Raw genomic sequence first — 16,404 nt, 5'->3', positions numbered from 1 at the left:
ACTTCAACAGTGGGGACCACATAAATTATTAGGTAATAGAATAACTCATTCCATTGTGGTGGCCGGTGGGTACAACCTATCTACCTTCACGTAGGTAACCCTATAATGCATATGTATACGAATATCATTCATGCACCTTTAATGATTTCTAAAACACAACTTTTGCTTAAATAAATCATTTAATATGTTTAAATAAATCCTTTACTAAAAAATATACAACATGTATAAAATAAACCTTTTAAATAATCGGATAATCACTCTCATAATACACATCCAATAAACATCTACGAGATGAATCAATTTGGTTAGCTAGTGGTTATTGTTTGGTAATCCCCAATGAGATTTTTTCATACCATAACTATTTAAACTCGTGAAATGAAATAATTCAATGGTTTTCAGTTTTTTACAACAATTAAATATGCTCGTAATTTTTTTTTTTTATCTAATTAACAATCATCACGGGTCAGAAGAGGTCATAGACCGCTCTTCTTCTTCCTTCAAAGACAATATCATCGTCGCCACCTCACCCATCATCGGTCTCGCCTCTCGTGAACCATTAATACAATTTAACGCCACATGCAACAACCTAATCATCCTTTCTTCATTAGCCCCTTCAACTATCAACGCCTTGTCAAAAACCTCCCCTGTCCATTCTTCTTGAACCACAGCCCTCACCCACGTCACCAAATCCGACCCATTGTCCTGAACCGGCTTCCCGGTCAGCAACTCAAGCAGAACCACACCAAACCCATACACATCACCCTTGAAATTTCCATTGGTTGTGCGTTCTTGGGTCTTGCTTGGGCCCGGGTCCTTGTCACTGGGACCCGGGTCCTGGTGATTTGCTGGCATTAGCCCATACTCGCTCACACACGGCTCCATGTCGTCTTTTAGCAAAATGTTTGATGACTTTACGTTTCCATGCGCGATCAAGTCGGCTTCAAGCTCCCGATGCATGAATGCCAATGCCGCGGCTACACTAGATGCGAGACTTAACCGGCTAACCCAATCAAAAATTTGCCCATTTTGTGATCCTAAAACAACAAATCAAAAAGTTCTTTAAATTTTTGTTAAAAAAACCATTTCTGTAAAAACGTTATTCTTCCTGTGCAATAATGGTGAATGGTCTGTTAGGTAGCTGACAAAGTCAAAGTCCAATCCACAATGGAAATGAAAGCAAAGCGCATTATTTTTTGAGATGAAAGAAAAAAATGAAGAAAATTTGGGAACTCACCATGGAGAAGTCTAAAGAGACTACCATTTTGTTGATACTCATAAACAAGAAGTTTTTCTTGTTTTGAAGAGTAATAAGCAACAACAGGCAACACATTTGAATGCTTTATTTCATCAATTTTCTGCATTCTTTTCTTGAATTCATCTTTCGAAATCTTCCAATTCTTTATCCTTTTAACAACAAGAGAAACCCCACCCTCTGGTTTCACTTTATACAAACTTCCATTATTACCCCTTGAAATCAATTCAGCCGGTGCACGAAGCAGATCTTCGAATCTCAGCCCGTTCCCGACCGGACTTGATAGAACCACCATCGAAGTGGAAACCCCGCCATTTTCAACCGATGTCAACGAGAATTCCGACCTCTTGCTATTTCTCGATTCACTTGATCGCCCGCTTCGTGAACTGTTCTTCGGTGACAAATCCGTCTTTTCATTTTGCCCCCTCTTCTTTCTCTTGACTAACATGATTGCGACTAAAACAACAACCAAAAACCCGAGGACTGCATACCCGGAGTAAATAAAAAAATCCCGTAATTTTGACTCTTTTTCTTTCTTTTTCACCGGACACGATCGGGGCAACACTTTCCCGCATAACCCCGGGTTACCCGCGAAGCTGTTGCCATCGAATCGACCCGTGTCATCAGGAACCGGACCGGTGAAATTGTTATTTGCAATGTTGAAATCTTGTAATTGATTATAATTGAAGCCCGGAAGTTGACCAGTGAACTGGTTGTTCTGTGCTAAGAACGTTAACAAACTTGTGGTTCTTGAAAAATCCGGTAAGTCGCCGGAGAAATCATTGTTGGATATCACAATCCGTTTCACATTCGGTAAGTTTGTAATGGAATCGGGGAGATTGCCGGAAAAACGGTTTCCGGTGAGGTAGAAATGGGTGAGACGATTACAGTTTGAAATCTCAGGCGACAAGATTCCGGTGAGATTGTTGAAGTTGAGACTAAGTACAAGAAGATTACTCACCTTGCAAAGTGAACCAGGATCAAGTGTTCCTGATAGATTAAGATTTTCAAGAACGATTTTTTTTACAGTTACGTTGCTTCCATCGCAAGTAACCCCGACCCATTTACTTGTGCATGGGTCCGACGAAATGTTCCATCCCCAATTTGTGGTGGTTTGCATTGGCGCGAATTTATCCATGAATGTGACCAGTGCCTGAATTACACTTTGATCTTCTGTTCTTACTGATGAAAAAAGTACAAAGAACAAAAACGAAACAAATAAATTGGATCTAATTTGATCCATTTTTGGAGTGAAAATGTAGCGGAATGAATTCAGCAAGATAGATGTAAAGAAGGTTTGAAGTTGAAGTTGAGTGAAGAAGAAGAAGAACTTACAAGTTACAAGATTAGCCGGCTGGAAATGGTCAAAATGGAATACAGTGGCCGGCTTCTTGACATTTGTGATCAATTTATTAATCTTGGCTTGGTCTATGCAGGCTATCTGTTTGCTTTTAGCACAAAAAACAAACCAATTGCAAGAACAAAGAAGGAAGTATAACTACATTTGAATTCGTAATATTGTAAACATTTGCAGGTTTTGGTAAATTGTACAAGTTTTACAATCGGGAGTCGAAATAGGATCATAGTTATACAATCGTTAAAACACAACTACAAACCCTAACAGATTAACACCAATCGCTTATAAATCTGCACGACCTGGAATTTCATCATCGCTCGAAGTGTACTGTCCGTCACTGATTTCATCCTCACCGCTGTCGTCTTCTTCAGCTACGGATTTGCCATTGTTCTTTGCGTAACGCTCACAGTACTCTGTTAAATTGAATCAATGTTAATCACAAAGATCGACGATAAAATATCTTTTAGTGTTGAAATTTTATGTTATCAAGGGATACGACCTTTAACTTTTTCTTCGTACTGCTTCTTGTCCTTCATCATCAATGAAGCAGCATCTCCATTGAGTGGATCCGATGGATTTGGGTATAACAAGAGCTGAGGAAGAAAGACTTCGAAAATGTTTAAAAGATCTGAAATTTAAGAAAGAATTAGAAAAACTTCGAACATGTATGGGTGTTTCCTACTTTCCTGTTGACTAATGCAAAAAAGAAGGATTTAATACCGAACATTGGACTCCATGACTGGTTTATGACATCCAAGCAAACCGATCCAGACCTGCAATTTTGATTAAAAACGGACAATAACAAGAATGTCAAGTATCAAGAACATGAAAAACGTAACACATAAAAGGATTTGTCACCATTTTTGAAGTCGTTTTTGCTTTTGCTTCCATTAATAATGCTTGAATTAACTTTTAATCACGTATTATGTACTCACAGCTCGTCGACATTGGGGTGGAAGATTTTGTTCACGAATCCAATTGAAGGAGACTTGTATGGATATGCATCCGGCAGCTCAACACGAACTTTCCACACACCACCCTCATAAAAACCTAACAACTCCAAAAGTTAGAGCTCAAACATCCAATCCAATTCGAATGTTTTAAAAAATTGGGGGAAGCGAGGTAAGAAGCACACTTTCTTTTGGCCCGTGAAATTCCACACTAAATTCATTAAGCCTATCATTTGGTGTATCCACGATGTAATCGCTCATCATCCTGAATTCAAACATAATATCATGATAGTGGACATGAAATGACAAAACAAGACCGATGTCAATGTATCCTACTATCCAGAAAGCTGAAACAATATGGGATAGAGACTCGCTAGAGCAAAAAGACATGAATGCCCTCTTCAATCCTACAAATTGCCCTAGAAAGCTTGTCTAGTAGTCATGTCTTGTCTGGTGTAAAAACTGCTAACCAGTACAACTTATATAATCATTAGAAACAAGACTTACAACTTCATGACATCCATTTCTCTCCTCTTGCTAGGGGAAGACATTTTCGTTGGGCGAGAGCAAGTCGCAAACTATGGAATTTAGTAGCCTGGTTAGCATATTGAGCAAATGTCACAAAAGATTAAAAAAAGTAAAAGAAAACATGGTCATACATGATACATGATTATACATGCATTTCAATCGCATAATTAAGCAGTATGAATTGAAAATGTGTTTTTTTGAGTCTTCTACAAAAACAAGATTGAACCAATATTGTTTCTAAAAGTAAACACCCAATTGCGCTTTGTCCAGATGGTAGAGTTCCAACTCCCAATCCGACATATGATAACCACTAAAGTTAATATCAGATACTACACAAATCGAGTAAATTTCGTCACAAAGACTTTTGCATATTCTAAACACAATGTGTGGAATCAAACATAGAAAAAAAAATCATCAACTAATCATCTCCCCAATTCTTTAAAAGCCCAAATATAACTTTTAAAAGTCAACTGGATTACTTCATGACTTATAAATCGACAAGAAATTTTGATGGTGAATATAGGAATCGATAAGTAGATTCAACTGTTGAGAACAAGAATTACAATGGAGTCATTTCAAATAAAAGGAAACAAAGAACACGTACTTCAATTTCTAGTTTAAAATTACAGAAGTTTGAATATAAAAAAGTCCAGAATTGATTCTAATTTGGGGAGCAATGAGATCAATTGCGTTAATTTCGCCGAGTGATGTCAACGGGTAAAGGAATCAAATAACCAAATTGCGAAAATAACGAAACACATACATCAAACCCTAAACATTATTCAATATTTACGATGGTTGAGTGGTTTTTTTCCTAAAGGATCTGCTTTCAGTTTCCTTCATAATAGAAAGCAAAACAATCATAGATCAAACGAAAACAGTGAAGAAAAATTAGCGATGAAAAGGGGAGAATGCAAACCTAGAGATTTGAGTGATCGAAATCTGTGAAATCGGTGGGATTCTGGAACGAAGGGAGTATAGAATCGAGATTGGAATGAGGGCGGAAGTTTTTGGAAGTGGGTACAGAAAACAATGGCGAATTGAAGGCGTTAGGTTGGGATAGCGTGCATGTTGTCGACATTTATTTTAAAGTTTATTGCAGAGAAAGATGTCACACACGTGGAGAAAAGGAAAAGACGATGAACGTGTCAAATTCGTGGATGAGTGAGAAAGAGGGGGAGGGAAAGTGTTCTTGGAATGTCATCATCATCTTCTTGAAAAACAATAATGGATTCTTATTTCTGAATAATAAATAAATTAATAATAATATGTTTTCATATTTTGTCGGTAAGAGGATGTTTTAAAAATCCATAAATAAAACTATTTATATTAGTTACTAGTTGTGAGTTCCGTATATTATACGGGTTAATTAAAACAAAATGTTAAATATGAACGATTAAATAAGAAATTTATTTGAATTTGAAATTTGAAATAGATAAAAATTATGAGAAAAAAAAAACATGTAAAAAATAAATAAATTAAAATTATTGTTTAGTTATCAGACCCGTATACTAAACATGTTAATTATAACAAAATGTTAAACATTAAGGTTTAAACTGTAAATTTATTTGAAATTGAAATTGAAATTTAAAATTTAAAATTTGAAATTAATATCATTATGGTAGGTTTAATTTATGTAAACTAATTAATAATATATTAGAAATAGAAAATGAAATAAATGACAAGTGGAAAATAAATATATCTCTAAATTATGACAAAATAACATGTGACAAAATTATTCTTATTTATTTTGGTAGATTTGACATAGCTTCTCAATGAATCAAAAATTTATACTAATGGTTAAAGAATCATCATCTTTTTTAACATTAAAAAAGTTTGAATGATTGAGTTTTTTTGGCAAATAGTCTTATATTGATGAACATCAAGAAATGGATAGTGATATATTTATATTCCTAAAATTTTGTAGGTGCCAAATTCTTTGGTAGAATCTTTGACGGGCAAAGCACCTCACCTCCAACGTGGGTGCAAGTTGCAACCCCCAGGTATTTTCTTTAATTAAAATATGGTTATCTTGGAAATTAGAATATATTTGGTTGTGACTTGGGAATTAAATTTCTCCGAAGTGTTAAGTTTGTGGCACTTAGGGAAAACAGGTGGTTTTATTTAAGAGAAATTAATTATTTATTGAAATTTAGATAACAAAAAACGGAAAATTTCATTCATATCCTTCTAAACTTTAAATATTACGTCAACGTCCTTATAAATTTAAAAATTACGTATACATCATTCTAAAACTATAATATTTACATCTATATCTAAATTTATATTTTAATTAAAATTAAACTAATATAATATTAAAAAACTTGTCTAAAATTATAAATTATATATGATGTTACTAAAATACCCTTTCTAAATAAAATATTAACAAGATTAATCTTATTAAACAGCTAATTAAACTTTTCAACACATTCGTCATTATATATACAGAGAAACATTTCGATTCATGACCACTTATTGTCTAAACGTTAATATGCATAAATAACATTATTATCCTACAACTAAGAGTTTTTTCTTTTCAGAATTATAACGATTATGTATTTGTTTGGTTGTTTTTCATGTTTGATTTTCAGCTTTTGATTGTAACCATTTTTGTGTATTTGTTTTCTTCTTTTTTATAGAGTAGCACTGAAAAGTGAAAACAACAAAAAGCAATTCACATGTCCAATAGGAAAAATGAGATACACACCCAACAAGGCAACAACTACCTCGCTAAATAAAACCTCAAGTGGCATAATTGTGATACGTAGTTTGTGAAACCTTAAAAAACAGTGGCTATATCAACTACAGTTGTTTAACGTGCTGAAGAAATAATGTTGAAGTTAGTGTACTGTCATTTGTTTAATCCTTATTAAAACGTTTATATATAATCTTTTATTTAAAAAGGGTATTTTAGTAACAATATATATAATTTTGAATATTATATAGGTTTTTAATATTATATTAGTTTAATTTAAATAAAAATATAAACTTGGATATAGATGTAAATATTATAGTTTTAAAATGATGTATATGTAATTTTAAATTTTATAAGGACATTGACGTAATATTTAAAGTTTGGAAGGATATGAACGAAATTTTCCCAAAAAAAAAATAAGTTTATTCAAACTAATCATAAATTTCACAATAAAAGGCTGTGAAATAGACCCTATGAGTAGGTTGTAAACGAACAGAATGTACATCAAACTGTTCGTGATCCGTTCGGCGGAAAGTTCATTTAATTAATAAATGAATGAACATGAACAAAAATTCTCGTTTATTTAGTTAAACGAACGAACATGAAAATGACCTCAGTCGTTCAACTATGTTCGCGAACGTTCGTTTATGTTGTTCGTTTACGGTTGTTTATGTTCGTTCATATAAGTTTCTTTATTTTCATATATCGTTAATCGTGTTTGATTAAATTACTATATTATATGTTCATATATGTTCAATTATCTTTGTTTGTAATGTTCACGAACATAAACGGACATGTTCACAAATATAAACGAACGAATACGAACAATGTAATTTGTTAAACGAACAAACATGAACAATAAAACTCGTTTGTGTTCGTTAATTTGTTCGACTAACTTAAACGAACGAACATGAACAAACCCCTGTTCATGTTTGTTCGGTCCGCTTACAACCCTACCTATAAGAAGATGATTGATCATTGGTCCAAGGAAAATCTTATTTTCTAACTTTTGGTTTCATATTATAAAAAATACTTTTGAGCTATATGCAGATATGGTTGAATAGGAGTGCAATAGGTTGAATCTAAAAAGTTTCTTTCTTTGCGGTCGTATTGATCGATAGTTTTGACATTTAAACAAAAAAGAAATTAGGCAAAAAAAAAAAAAAACGTTTTCTCGTGAGTGGTTATCCATTTTTAGTGATAAAAATGAGTTTTTGACTTTTTGTTATTTACTTTTGTTTCAAAAATGGCTTTTAGTTATTTATTTTTGTAGGTATTTTTTGGTATTTTAGCAGGTTATACCTACAAAAATATCAAAATTGACCTACAAAATAAGTAATATTGCATATAAATTTTAGTATTTTTGTAGGGGACTTGTGAAAATAGCTACTTATAGTATTCTTGAATGTCATTTTATTAATTTGTAAGGTATACATGTGAAAATACCATTAATGGGTATTGTCGCAGGCTAATCTTGGTATTTTTGCAGGCGTGTCCTTCAATAAATACCATAATTTGTTTTTTTCGCACGCTATTTAATTGGTATTTTCATATACAATTCTTCGGTTTCAACTATCATTATAATATGCTAACAATAGCTTAGTGGAAAATAAACACGTTGAGAACTTGATCATTTTTATGAGACCAAATGTTTTAGATTTTGGATGGATCGATCGATGTGTCAGTGGACGAGTTTTTTATTCATGCATTGCTGCTACACAGGGTCTTTCCAAATGAAGTTTAATCGCACATGAGTGATTTGAGATTCTAAACCGAAGGGTACTCTCTGTTGTTCGACTAACTCGAGTTTTGTCTTGTCATCAAATTTTCGATTTGGGTGTCTTCCAAACTTTAAGACAAAAATTATGATCACTCTATTGTCGTTTTGGGTACATGTGTTCCCATGTAGATCAAACACCTCAATTTTCAATAAGATAATTTGAATAAGCTTATATTCAACAAAACTTACCATTACATATTGAATGCGTATAATGGGGGCTTGTTTGCTTCATATGTTATGTGTTAAAAATAATATACATTCATGATCAATATTGTTAATAAAGTTGTGATTGTTTACGTTGTTGTAATTAATCAATTGAAGGGGTGTGTTATGTGATATTGGTAAATGACAAAGGCGCCAGATGAAAGCTCTAAGGGGTCTGAGTATTTATGTAACATCCCGTTATTTTCTACTAGTAAAGTCAACCCTAGTCAACCAAAGTCAAACTTGGGTCAACTAAAGTCAACTTAAATCTTATTCTATCTTAAATGTGTTAGATTAATGTTTTATAAGTGTTTACACCTTGTATTCAAGGTGTTATATGTTAAGAGGGAAAACACTTGAAGAAACTGAGAAACTTCGCATCATCTTTTCTTCTTTCTTCCCTTCTGACCGCGAACCTCGCATGGGCTGTGAACCTCATGCGAACCATGAACTCCTCGGACCGTGAACCACTTGCCGACTTCGGACCGTGAACCCCTCGCAAGTCGTGAACCCGAAGATCTTATCTCCTCGGAATGTGTTCACTGTCGAAGACTCCTAGGTATATATATATACTAATGTGACTGATTTATTCCTCATTCTACAATTCTGGCCGTGAACATCAAGAATTCTCTTTCAACTATCATCCTTCAATCCTTCGATTTTCTTGGAATATTGCTTGAATCTTCAAGATATTTCATCATTTCATCTTCATTCTAGTGATTTCTAGCCCTCGTACGCGTGTTTCACCTTCAAATCCACCAGATCTTCAAGATCATTGGGCAGTGAACTCAAGAACATCAAGTGTTCTTGGGCCGTGAACACCCCTTCCTGACCGTGAACACATTACAACCTCCATAACTCTGTGGACCCTCTGGCCCTAACTTTGTGGACCTTCCGGTCCTAACTCTGTAAACTCTAGATCACACATAGCACAGAATCACATAGATATCACATCATATAATAGCATACAACATACTCTGTCACATACTTTAATTACCACTCTAGGTAAACTATAGTGAGAAGACTCACCTCAAGTAACTCGGTAAATCTCGAACTCAGAAATACTGATCTAGCCTCCGCCAAATCACATCAAATAATTACTCTAATCAATATGAATCTCAAAGGCTAGGCTATTCCCTCTCTAAGTTCTCTTAGTAGGGTAAAAGACCATTTTACCCTTCCAATGGCTCAAAAGTCCAAACATTGACTATACCCTGAAAGTCAACGGTCAACTTTAACCAGACTCGTCGAGTGCACATAGGTTACTCGGCGAGTCCAAGCTTGTCCTCTGGGTATATCTAAACCTCACTCGACTCGTCAAGCGAACCTTCCACTCGACGGGTTACCACTGGCCATGAATCGCAGGGCAAACCGACTCGACTCGTCGAGTCCCCTTATGGACTCGGCGAGTTCCTTCCATGGCAACACTCAAACGTCCTTCTGAGGTCAGATCTGCTTCTCTAACTAGTAGATCTAACCTTCTAGCACATACAAAGCCATAAATGGAGAAATAAACTTTAAAATGGTAACCTACTCTCAAAACTCTCATGAAACAACATAAAGCTGGAAGGTTGGGACTTTTTGGACCTCTCATGGTCCAGATCTAACATCTACACCACCTTGGGACATCACATGCTTTAAGATCCAACTCAAAAAGGTGCAAAGAAACCCTAGATTCAAGAAATCTATCAAATACACGAAATAGGAAAGGATTTGTACCTCCAGAAGCGAATCTTAGTATGAACAACATAGATCCAAGCTCCACAATCGATCTAGCTTGGACTTTCCCACTCCTTCTTGCAAGATTACACCAAAAGGATGAAGAATTAGCCTTCCCCTTGCTCTCTAAGCTCTCTTCGCTCTCTAGGGTTTCTCAAGGGAGTAAGTGGCCGCAAATGAAGGCCATAAGGACCTATAAATAGAGCACATGCCCAAACATTTAGGGTTTCTATCACCAGCACAGACTCGTCGAGTCACCTAGCCGACTAATCGAGTCCATTCATTAATTCAGTCAGTGAATTGCGATCCCACTCGACGAGTCTAGGCGTCAACTCGTCGAGTCCCTTTCTTTAACTCAAAATAAATGATTAAAATAAAATACATGAGAATCCGGATGTTACACTTTCTGATTCTGGGTGTTACAAATAAAGTCTTTTATAGCATAAAGTTGGTGACTTTAAGCCCCATCAAGGCTGTATAAGTCTAGATCTCATATATTCTCACTTGTTCACCATAAAAATCCACATATCTCTTAAATAGGAAGGTCTTGACAACCAAGACTCCATTTTTATGAACTCTAGCGTCTGAATACATCAATGAGGACAGGTACAAGGCTCTAGGGTGGACCAACTCATAAAGCTTCAAGCTTTGGGTACATAAACCCTAAAATGGACCTTTAAATGAACTATGCAAAATAAGAGCAAAGCTTTGAGCTTGATACCTCTGAATGTTGCTCCATCCACAAGAAAACTCAGATCCAAAAGCTTGAATGCCTACTCTTCTTCCTTCCAAGTTCATTCTCCTCAAGAGAACTCCATAAGATCACTTCATAAGCCTCCAATGCTCACACAAGCTAAGAAACGAGATTTAAGGTTTTGAGAGAGGTAAGGAGCTGGAAATGGTGGCTGAATATGAAGGCACAATGTTCCTTAAATAAGGATACCTCAAAACATTAGGGTTTTCTTCTAGGACCTAGTACGCCCAACATACTAGATGGCATTCACGTTTCTTCCACGCACCTTAGTACGCCGAGCGTATGCATAATTACGCCTCACGTACTCCAATGCCACACTTTTCATAATAAGGGTTAAACTTGCCAAATCTTCAAACTATCGTGGTTCCTTCGTTACAAGTCCATTTACAACGAACCTTATATCCACGGAAAAGTGACAAGAAGCCCTACGCTCCCAGCCACTCTTCCTAGCCCCCACGGGGATTCCTTATTCCCAAGTTGCAGCCCACGAATCCCTAAATCACGGACGATCCAGAACAAGATGTTACACTACAGCTGTCGCAACTGCTGTGTCACATATAAACACCACTGTTGCAAGTGGATCAGGGAGTGACGCACACCCCTCCAATCAGGGTGAGAGTCACGGGCACCATCGGGAGTGTAACTAAAAGGACTTTTTAAATGCCAAACATAGGACCTTTAACGGGACTAGGGGAGTAATGGCCTTGAGACAATGGATTGAGAAAACAGAGGCAGTCTTCGAGATCTGCTCCTGCCCGGAAGGTAGCAAGGTTAAGTTCGCTACCTGCACCTTTGCTGTTAGAGCCCTAACATGGTGGAACGGCCATGTTAAGTCATTGACTCTAGTAATGGATAACTCGATAAGTTGGGAGAACCTGAAGTCAATGCTGATGCGGGAGTACTGCCTACGGGGCGAAATACTAAAGCTCGAGCAGGAGCTTTGGGGCCTTACTATGGTTGGTTCAGACATAACAACCTACACTAATAGGTTCAACGACTTAGCGATCATATGTCCGGATATGGTTGCTCTGGAGAGAAAAAAGATTGAAAGGTACATCTGGGGGCTGTCACCTCAGATTCAGGGAAGTGTTATTGCTTCCAAGTCTGTTACCTTTGACAGTGCCAAAGAGCTGGCACAGTCACTTATTGACCATGGAGCCCATCAAACCTTCGTGGTTGCTGCTCCAGAACAACCCAAGGGAAACAACAACAATAACAACAACAAAAAGAAAACTTGGAATAAAAGGAAGGGCCAATCTTCTCAGGAGCCCTTGAAAAAGCAACAGTTAGTGGCAGTCCATGCTGCTACTGTACCTGTTGGTGTTCATGCTAATCCTACACCATCTAATCCTTATGTTGGTAATCTCCCTAAATGCAAAAATTGTAATTTCCACCACAACGGAAATTGCCGAGAAATGCAGTGTCGGAACTGCAACAGAAAAGGTCATATTGCCTGATTCTGTAAATCACCACCCCAACCGATTAACCAAGTACTTGCCGCTGGAGTAGGTCAAGCGTGTTATGGATGCAGGGAAGTTGGACATTTCGAAAATAGATTGTCCGAAAGCTAAGAATGTCGGTGGAGTTGGAAGGATACTGGCAATTGGTCACGAAGAAGTTGTGGCAGACCCTACGGTGGTCACGGGTACATTTCTTCTCAACAATATTATGCATGCATTCTATTTGATTGTGGTGTTGAGATGAGCTTCGTGAGTCATAAATTCGAACACCTACTAAAACAAAACTCCCAACCACTAAATGAAACCTTCACAATAGAAATGGACAATGGGAAATCTGAATACACTAACGATATATACATAAGATGTACTCTTACCTTGAATAACTTTTCTTTCCCAATAAACCTTATGCCGGTGTATATCAATAGTTTCGATGTCATTATCGGTATGGATTGGTTGTGTTCTAACCATGTCGACATCCTATGTTACGAAAGAGTCATTCGCATGAACTTGCCGAATAACGAAACTCTCGTCATCTACGGTGACAAACTCGGAACGAACCTTCAGATCATTTCTTGTATCAAGGCACAAAAGTATCTTCGCAAGGAGTATTGTGCTTTCTTAGCTCACGTGGTAGAAAAAAAGCAAGAAGTGAAAGACATCGCGAGCATTCCTAAGGTTTGCAACTTTCCTGACATATTTCCCGACGATCTCCCAGGAGTGCCACCCGAACGACAAGTCGAATTCAGAATTGACTTAATCCCTGGGGCTACCCGTGTAGCCAAATCCCCATATCGTCTTGCACCATCTGAAATGCAGGAATTGTCTAGCCAGCTAAACGAACTCCTTAGCAAAGGTGTCATAAGACCAAGCTTCTCATCATGGGGAGCACCGGTCTTGTTCATGAAGAAGAAGGATGGATCATTATGTATGTGCATAGACTATCGCGAGCTGAATAAACTTACCGTTAAGAACCGATGTCCTCTACCTCGCATTGACGATCTGTTCGACCAACTTCAAGGTGTGAACTACTTCTCGAAAAAAAGACTTAATATCTGGGTATCACCAATTACGAATTTCGGAGGAGGACGTTCCCAAAACAGCGTTCAGAACTCGTTAGGGTCATTACGAGTTTGTAGTGATGCCTTTCGGATTGACGAATGCACCTGTTGTGTTCATGGACTTATTGAACAGAGTGTGTTGTCCGTACCTAGACAAATTCATCATAGTCTTCATTGACGACATCATTATCTACTCAATAAGCGAAGAGGAGCATGGCCAACATCTTCGTCAAGTATTACAAACTTTGAGAGCAGAGAAACTTTATGCGAAATTCTCAAAATGTGAATTTTGGATCAGGAAGGTAGATTTCCTGGGCCACGTGGTCAGTCAAGAGGGAATACACGTGGACCCTTCCAAAATAAAGGCAATCGAGAACTGGTCAACATCCAGAACACCTACAGAAATCCGACAATTCTTAGGTCTTGTTGGCTACTATCGTAGATTCATCCATAATTTCTCCCGAGTTGCTAAACCACTTACAACCTGACACATAGGGGTGTAACTTTTAGTTGGGGGAGAGAAACAAGAAACAACGTTTCAAACGCTGAAGCGAGCCCTATGCAGTGCACCAATCCTGTCTCTTCCTGAAGGGACAAAAGACTTTGTAGTGTACTGTGATGCATCTAACCAAGGACTTGGATGTGTTCTTATGCAACGAGGAAAGTTATATCCTACGCCTCTAGACAACTTAAGACACATGAGGTCAATTATACAACACACCTCGAACTAGGAGCAGTGGTATTTTCTCTGAAGATCTGGAGACATTGCTTATATGGCACAAAATGCACAATATTCACGGACCATAAAAGTTTTCAGCATATCTTCGACCAGAAGGAGCTGAACATGAGACAAAGACGATGGGTGGAGCTGCTGAACGATTACGAATGCGAGATTCGTTATCACCCTGGTAAATCCAATATAGTAGTTGACGCTCTCAGGAGAAAAGAATACTCGGGACGCCGAGTAAAGTCATTGACCATGACGATCCATTCACATCTGTCCACACAAATCAAAGAGGCTCAACTCGAGGCCTTAAAACTCAAAAACACGGTAGGTGAAACCCTGAGAGGAATGGATAAGAACTTCTAAATGAGGAATGATGGAGTCTATTGTTTCATGAACCGGATCTGGACACCAAATTTCGATGGTTACACAGAAGTGGTTATGAATGAAGCACACAAAAATCGATACTCCATTCATCCAGCTTCAGACAATATGTATCTGGACCTCAAGAAATTGTATTGGTGGCCTAACATGAAGGCCGCGATTGCTACCTTTGTGGGTAAGTGCCTTACTTGTGCCAAAGTCAAGGTAGAGTACCAGAAGCCCTCAGGTCTATTGCAACAGCCTGAAATCCTTCAATGGAAGTGGGAGCAGATTACAATGGATTTCATAACTAAGTTACCCAAGACAACGGGTGGTTATGATACTATTTGGGTTGTAACGACCATAAAATTCGAGTCGAATTAAAACATTTAATTCATTCAAAACCACTAAGATTATACATTTGTTTTCAAAATAGTTTAAACATTAGAGAATTACCCAGAAGCATATCACATAAATCATAAAACATGAGGAGCGGTACTATCACGCCTTCGCCTTGCCACGGTCTCCTGAAGTACCTGAAACAATACACTGAAACTGTAAGCCCGAAATCTTAGTGAGTTACCCCCAAAATACCAACCACAATACCACACACATAACATATCATATCATAAATAGAACAGCCATGCATATCGAGTCTACAGTGTGACTGGTCCGCCTGCACCAGGCCTTCAGTCCACCCAGTCCACTCTCTGAGTCTACAGTATGACTGGTCCGCCCGCACCGGGCCTTCAGTCTGTCTGGTCCACTCTCCAAGCCTCGGCACATCTGGTCCGCCCTCATGGGGCCTTCAGCCTATCCGGACCGCTCGACGGGCCTTCGGCCTAACCGGTCTGCCCTGGGTATGTTGGCCTACAACACAAAGCAGGACCCGCCTCAACCCAACCCCAGTCCAACAAACATGTGCACATAAACATATAATCATATAACAATTCACAATTAATCAACCGATCTAGCAGATCACATAACATAGCAACATCCTAACCAGGATACCGACCTAACCAGGTCTCTAACATAGCATCATCCTATATACCAGGATACCGACCTTAACCAGGCCTCTAACATAGCATCATCCTATATACCAGGATACCGACCTTAAGCAGGTCTCTAACATAGCATCATCCTATATACCAGTATACCAACCTTAACCAGGTATCTAACATAGCATCATCCTATATACCAGGATATCGACCTTAACCAGGTCTCTAACATAGCATCATCCTATTTACCAGGATACCGACCTTAACCAGGTGTCTACCATAGCATCATCCTATATACCAGGATACCGACCTTAACTAGATCTTTAACATAGCATCATCCTATATACCAGGATACCGACCTTAACAAATCTCTAACATAGCATCATCCTATTTACCAAGATACCGACCTTAACCAGGTCTCTAACATATATCATCCTAACTACCAGGATGCAGGCATAGCAAAACAATAACATAACAAACAACTACCCGTATTCCCATCCGATAAAGGGCCGGCCTTGGTGCCTTAGACCCTGTCGATATAGTGAGGATAACTCACCTGCAA

The 16,404-nt window shown here is 37.7% G+C and overlaps 2 protein-coding genes across 4 annotated transcripts; both read right to left on the bottom strand.

Moving 5' to 3' along the window:
• Positions 1-225: 225 nt before the first annotated feature.
• On the bottom strand, positions 226-2,689 carry LOC145081159 (putative inactive receptor kinase At2g26730). Of its 2 annotated transcripts, XM_079023226.1 has the most exons (3): positions 2,588-2,689; positions 1,235-2,434; positions 226-1,034 (listed from the first exon to the last, which is right to left on the bottom strand). In XM_079023226.1, exons 2-3 carry the CDS (start codon positions 2,388-2,390, stop codon positions 457-459), a joined length of 1,734 nt encoding a protein of 577 aa, XP_078879352.1. In that variant the 5' UTR covers positions 2,391-2,434; positions 2,588-2,689; the 3' UTR covers positions 226-456. The 2 variants fall into 2 exon arrangements, with proteins under 2 accessions (XP_078879352.1, XP_078879351.1); XM_079023225.1 differs by having other exon boundaries at positions 1,235-2,599.
• A 48-nt stretch (positions 2,690-2,737) lies between these two features.
• On the bottom strand, positions 2,738-5,270 carry LOC145081185 (ubiquitin-conjugating enzyme E2 5-like). 2 transcript variants are annotated; one of them, XM_079023228.1, is made up of 7 exons: positions 5,007-5,270; positions 4,067-4,137; positions 3,745-3,824; positions 3,545-3,659; positions 3,330-3,382; positions 3,109-3,237; positions 2,738-3,022 (listed from the first exon to the last, which is right to left on the bottom strand). In XM_079023228.1, exons 2-7 carry the CDS (start codon positions 4,108-4,110, stop codon positions 2,892-2,894), a joined length of 552 nt encoding a protein of 183 aa, XP_078879354.1. In that variant the 5' UTR covers positions 4,111-4,137; positions 5,007-5,270; the 3' UTR covers positions 2,738-2,891. The 2 variants fall into 2 exon arrangements, with proteins under 2 accessions (XP_078879354.1, XP_078879353.1); XM_079023227.1 differs by having other exon boundaries at positions 4,067-4,154; positions 5,007-5,269.
• Between the last annotated feature and the right edge of the window lie 11,134 nt (positions 5,271-16,404).

The sequence above is a fragment of the Lactuca serriola genome, chromosome 1, assembly GCF_051521515.1.
Source record: "Lactuca serriola cultivar US96UC23 chromosome 1, Lser_US96UC23_V15, whole genome shotgun sequence".
Taxonomy (NCBI): Eukaryota; Viridiplantae; Streptophyta; class Magnoliopsida; order Asterales; family Asteraceae; genus Lactuca; species Lactuca serriola.
The sequence above is the reverse complement of the archived record's forward strand: the minus strand, read 5'-3'. Positions and strand labels throughout refer to the sequence as shown.

Coding starts and splice junctions, on each gene's coding strand:
- LOC145081185 (XM_079023228.1), bottom strand. CDS start 4,110: ATGTCTTCCCCTAGCAAGAGGAGAGAAATGGATGTCATGAAGTT. Junction 3,383..3,544: donor CACCCCAATGTCGACGAGCT/GTGAGTACATAA, acceptor TCAAAATTGCAG/GTCTGGATCGGTTTGCTTGG. Junction 3,238..3,329: donor GTCATGGAGTCCAATGTTCG/GTATTAAATCCT, acceptor CTTAAATTTCAG/ATCTTTTAAACATTTTCGAA.
- LOC145081159 (XM_079023225.1), bottom strand. CDS start 2,495: ATGGATCAAATTAGATCCAATTTATTTGTTTCGTTTTTGTTCTTTGTA. Junction 1,035..1,234: donor TCTCTTTAGACTTCTCCATG/GTGAGTTCCCAA, acceptor TTGTTGTTTTAG/GATCACAAAATGGGCAAATT.